Source organism: Apteryx rowi, unplaced genomic scaffold (assembly GCF_003343035.1).
Source record: "Apteryx rowi isolate R43461 unplaced genomic scaffold, aptRow1 scaffold_107, whole genome shotgun sequence".
NCBI classification, from domain to species: domain Eukaryota; kingdom Metazoa; phylum Chordata; class Aves; order Apterygiformes; family Apterygidae; genus Apteryx; species Apteryx rowi.
In genome coordinates this window covers 2,012,343-2,017,837 of record NW_020447275.1, presented here as the reverse complement: position 1 = coordinate 2,017,837, position 5,495 = coordinate 2,012,343, and the positions used below count along the sequence as shown (strand labels likewise).

The 5,495-nt window shown below is 35.5% G+C and overlaps 1 protein-coding gene across 2 annotated transcripts in view; it reads left to right on the top strand.

The window, feature by feature from the left end:
* Positions 1-5,495, top strand: part of PSMA1 (proteasome subunit alpha 1) — a 10,833-nt gene extending 5,338 nt beyond the window's left edge. For both annotated transcript variants that reach the window (XM_026070341.1, XM_026070351.1), the window contains exons 5-10: positions 725-813; positions 1,537-1,607; positions 2,663-2,792; positions 3,452-3,531; positions 4,501-4,605; positions 5,117-5,495. In XM_026070341.1, the coding sequence (XP_025926126.1) occupies positions 725-813; positions 1,537-1,607; positions 2,663-2,792; positions 3,452-3,531; positions 4,501-4,605; positions 5,117-5,173 (532 nt within the window). In that variant the 3' untranslated portion in view covers positions 5,174-5,495. The remainder of the gene's footprint in view (positions 1-724; positions 814-1,536; positions 1,608-2,662; positions 2,793-3,451; positions 3,532-4,500; positions 4,606-5,116) is intronic.

Sequence of the window (5,495 nt, the reverse complement as noted above, 5' to 3'; positions counted from 1 at the left end):
TTTTTAAGTCATTGGCAGAAATCTCATTTGTTTGGCTCAAAATTTTGCTCTTTGGTTTTGTTACTAGTAAGAGAGTCCTCTGTCTGTTTTCCCCAGTGTGGTGGGGTTTCCAAGCAGCCTGAGAATGTGCATCACTTATTTCCCTCTAGTAGAGCGTTCTGTGTACATTTAAGACAGTTATTAAAAACATACACTGCTGTATACATAAGCTTCAGAGGGGTTTGCCTTTTATCTGCTGGCTACACAGTCTCAGCAGATGAGGTAGATGCACGCTGAGGGAGGAGGTTTCCTCAGTTTTATAGGAAAAGACAGAGAAGACATAGGAAGAATCTGTAAAATACAATTTAATTGCTGTACTGTTGCAAAGAAACATTGCCACTTAAATGTGATATTTTTTACAGATGACCCTTCTGTAGCCTGCATGAACTTTTACCTTCCCTTTGTATTGCTGAATATGCTGAATTTGTATTGCTGAAATAATGCAATACTCTTTCAAGCCTGTGGTCAATTTTATAAATAACAATTATAGGTCATGATGAAATGAAATTATGTAGTGCCTTTGACCCTTTTTCTCAACAAGCAGAGCTGAAACAATAATATATTTGCCTTAACACACAAATACTGAAACAAAACCTCATTGCAACTTTCACTATGCATTGGTTTGATTTTCTTTTTCTTTTTTTTTTCCCCCCTCCTCCTCCTTTCTGTGACCTCCCTCACCCAGCAATTTCATGCGTCAGGAGTGCCTGGATTCCAGATTTGTGTTTGATAGACCTCTTCCAGTTTCTCGCTTAGTGTCACTAATTGGAAGCAGTATCCTTTTGTTTGTTTTGTACTTGTTAAACTTTTACTGTTTTTTACATTTGTTCATACTTGTTCTTAAAATGCTTTTTATATATCACAACTTAAAATGAATTAACTTTTTCAATTTAGTATGAAAGTTAGTGTCTCTTTATTCATGTTCCTTGCTTGTCCTTTCAGAATATGCTCCCTAATGCACTGAATTGATAGAAAATCAATAAAGTGCTATGCAACATTTAACGTAGCACTACTTTTTCTGTTACATAGCACTGTCTTTGGAGGTGGGGAAAGAACAGATGACTGCACTACTCAAAATATGATCACTTACTGGATTGCAGCTGCTCAGTCAGGTCTTTTTCTGTGGCAACTTTTGTTGTCCCTGCATGGAACACAGTGGTGCCCTTGTATTCTGTTATCAGGTGCCTACAAAAAGTTCAGAGGGAAAAGAAATTAAATGAGGCTGTGCAGCATTAAGTGAACTGTTTGTGTTACTTGGTTGAATGCACCACTCATTTCTTTAAGGAAAGTTAATTGCTAAATATTCTTTTGGTGAAAAAGAGCTGGTGTTGGTATTCCAAATAAGCCCTGTGATCTATTTCTTTGAACGAATTCCTTAATAAGAGGAAAGGCTTTACAAAAGCTGTATGACAATTTTGGTGCATCTCTGCTTGGCTTGGGAAAATGTTTTAGGTAATTAACATGTTTTCTTGAGAATGTTTCCTTAGCTTGCTTAAGAAACCCAGATACCAACACAGCGTTATGGCAGAAGACCATATGGTGTAGGTCTGCTCATTGCAGGTTATGATGTAAGTACAGTGTGCCAGTTACTGTTGATCTAAAAGAAAATATGGTTAATTCAATTTTATACGAGTAAACATTAAGAGGAACAGATAGAAGGAAGAGGCAGACTTGTCAAAATTCTCTGGTTAAGGAATCATTTTCTGTATCTTACGCTAAAACATAACTTTTATAAATGTTGATTGGTGGTTAATGCTACTTAAACTTGTAAGGTATACATTTGCAAAAATGAAAAACCAATTATTTTAAGGTGAAAAATGAGATACTGTAGCAGGGCATGAGTTTAAGAGGTGTTGGGGGGAGTGATTGCTACATTGAAACACTATGGAAGAGCTGGAGTTTCTGAAATGAAGTTCCAGTGATCTTTATGTTTTAATGTCATTTTTTGTTTCTGTCAGAAACTACAAAAATTAGACTTGTTCACATTTTCAGGGATCAAAATGTTGGTGTTTATAAGCTGAAGCGAGCCTTTGATAACAGTAATTATTTTACTAATGATTATGAGTCTTTGCAAACTACTATTTTAAATACTTGTTATAAGATAAATGGATGTGAAAAGCCTCACAGGACACACACTTACTTGTTTAGCAAGAACTGTTTGCTTAATATAGTACACAAAGAGAATCTCTGCCCTGAAGATATTTCTCTTGAAGAAGGTTGAAGGAAATGGACAGCTTGCCTGAAATCTTGCATGGCGTGCTTAAATCTACAGCACGTTTTTACGCTTGTGCAGATCAGACAATGTATGTGAAATATTTTACTGTAAGCTGTGAGGTAGGAAGCATATGTATGCACAGTATAGCTTATGGAACAGAGAAAGATTTTTGGTGCCTGCTATCCTGCCTGCATATAAAAGCTACGTTTTTAAAGAACAAAGTGTGAAGGAGGATATTTGTAGAATATTTTATTTATAGAATAAGACTTGAAGAAATTGATAAGAACAGTGATGTGATAAAGAACATAAAATGTATCTTTGCTTATACAGAAGCTATGTGATGTATCATGAAGCAAAACTTTGTTTTATAAAATGCCGTGGTTTTTTTGTTTTTTTTCCTTTTGGCAGGATATGGGTCCTCACATCTTCCAGACTTGTCCCTCTGCAAACTATTTTGACTGTAAAGCAATGTCCATTGGTGCTCGTTCACAGTCAGCTCGAACTTACTTGGAAAGACACATGACTGAGTTTACTGACTGTGAGTAATGAAACTCTGTCTGTCTAATGGTCTTTGTCAGTTGCATGGGTTTTTTTCTGCTACTGCTCTATTCTTTTGCATTTAGTAAGATAGGAAGATAAATTTTGGAAGCCAAGTTTAGCATAAGTGTAAATCTGCTTGGAGACAAAAATTGTAAAGAAAACATTACAAATCTTAATTTCTAACATCTGGATATTTGTTAGATCTAATGAAAGAAATTTCAATTCAGAAGCTGAGAAAAAAGTGAAAGGTCTCCATCCTGTTTAACTCGGGAAAGAACAATTCTTTCCATTTCAAAGAGGGGATAATACTTCAGGATGAGTATTTAGCTTGTGAATTTAAAATTACAAATTTATTTTTATATGAAACAGTTATGTGAAGGCTACTGTGTATCTGATCAGGGAAAAAATAGCTTGAGTATCACTGTACTGGAGACAATGCAGGTGCCAAAAACATGCCTTTTGGCTCAAATATAAGGAAGGGCTCATTTCTCAAAGTATATTTTGATAACCAACTCTATATTCAGTACCAGAAGTACACAAGGAGTGGAATTCCGGAAGTCAGAATAGCCAGCTGGGAATGGGAGGAAGGGCAAATGAGTTTCTAGAGATAATACTGTATATTTCATAAATGTCTTTTTAATTGCATTTAATTTTTAGGTAATCTAAATGAGCTAGTTAAACATGGACTGCGTGCCCTGAGAGAAACTCTTCCTGCTGAGCAAGATCTGACCACCAAAGTAAATACTAGCTTTTTATTTTATTTATTTTTTTAAGAAGAAATTCTACTGCCATTGTTACTAGAAATTACTATGACAAAATCAAAGTATGGCTGGCATTGAAATTTAGAAGCCAAATACTAGTAGATAGTGTCATCTCCATTTCATATGTGACCAGTTTACCTACAGCTTCATTAATGATCTGTGATTTTTTTTTTTTTCTTTAACAAAATGATACTTTTTCTAAATAAGACATCACTTGCCTGGTTGCTTGCATAAAATATTCTACTTCAAGCTTTGATCAGTGTTTAAGATGCATTGAATGCAACTAGATGTCACTTTGCTTTGTAAGCAGAATCAGCAATTGGAAAGGACTTGGAAAGAAAGGGGGGAAGTTTCCCCTTCAGTCAGAGCACAGCTATGCAAACAGTTGATTGAACATCCAGCACCAAAAAGTTGTGGAAACCTCTGGCAGGAAATATGAATTGAGCAACTCTTGAACAAGAAACTTCTAAGCAGATCTCTTGCCAAAAGCTAGTGTTATGTTTGTGGCTGATCTGCCCTTATCTGTGTTTAAGCCTTTTTTTATTCTTAGACCATCTTGTTTTGATGGAACTTTTACAATAAGGAAAATGGGGAAAAAAAGATGAAGTGATCAGTGATTTTGAAAAATCAGGTATTTGTTATTTAAAAGAAATAGACAGAAATTGAAATCCTTGAATAGTGGTTTTATTGGTAAGATTTTGAAGCATGATAGCTTCTGTAGGGAATAAATCTCTCTCCCTCCCTCCATCCCTTTCCTTTTCTAGTACAACCTACCAAAAAGGGAATCTCTCAGAATTCCTCTCTTCCTTAAGTAGACACAAATAGCAAAGTGAATCCCTTTATCACAGGAAGAAACTTGAATCTGTTTCACGAGTGAGAACTGTAAAGCCATTAAGTTATTTGCAGAAGAATGTGTCTCACTTCTTTCAAAAATTTCCTTAACAGAATGTTTCCATTGGAATTGTGGGCAAAGACATGGAGTTTACTATCTATGATGACGATGACGTAGGACCATTCCTAGAAGGTCTTGAGGAGAGACCACAGAGAAAGGTTTGTGTTTCGTGTACAAATAAATAGGCTTTGTTGAAAGACAACATTTTGTGAGGTATGATCTATCACATTTATGTTTGTTGTTTAATTCTCTTATAGTCTAGTAGAGTTTTAGGTATGCAGTGTTAAAATTTGACGTTACTACATGAAAACAGGAGGCAACATATAATCTTGGTCTAAAGACTGAAGCTGGAGACTAAGCTGCTTATTAAATCAATTTACGGTGAATTGGTAGAAGGCCTTTCCGATGTCTTCATCTTCTTTCCCTATCTAGGATTATTCTTTTTTTCCACTTTCTTGCAACAGAAGTGGCTATATATGTTTCTGATGCCTCCTCAGTCTTCTAATTACCAGCTCTGTCCTTCTCCATACTTGATTTATATAACACTGCTTGTAAGCTCTTTGCTTATGTGAGCTGTGTTTACCACTTGTGATGCTCAATCCAGTATAAAGCTGATTGCTAGGTATTGTTTTCTGCCCTTCTAAAATACATTTTTTTCTTCTCTTTAAGCCTGCTCCGCCTGCTGATGAACCTGCGGAAAAGGCAGAGGAGCCCATGGAGCACTAGTTGGTGGATGAACTCCTCTGTGTGTTAATCTATGTGTAATTATACAGGAAGATATATCCATCTGCTGGTAATCTTTATCCTGACCTATATGCGTCTTCTACTGACACATTCTGAGGATTATACTTAAAAAAATAAAAAATAAAAAAAAAAATAAACCCACCCACCTATCCTTAAATGGTAGACAGGATAGTTGGATGCATTTTCTTTGACAAGAAAGATGTTACCATTTTTTAAATAGTGCACAATACTGTGGGTTTTTTTTTAATGAAAAGCATATTGCCTTTAACTTGTAAGGACAAGTGGAAATAAATCTTTCTTGGAA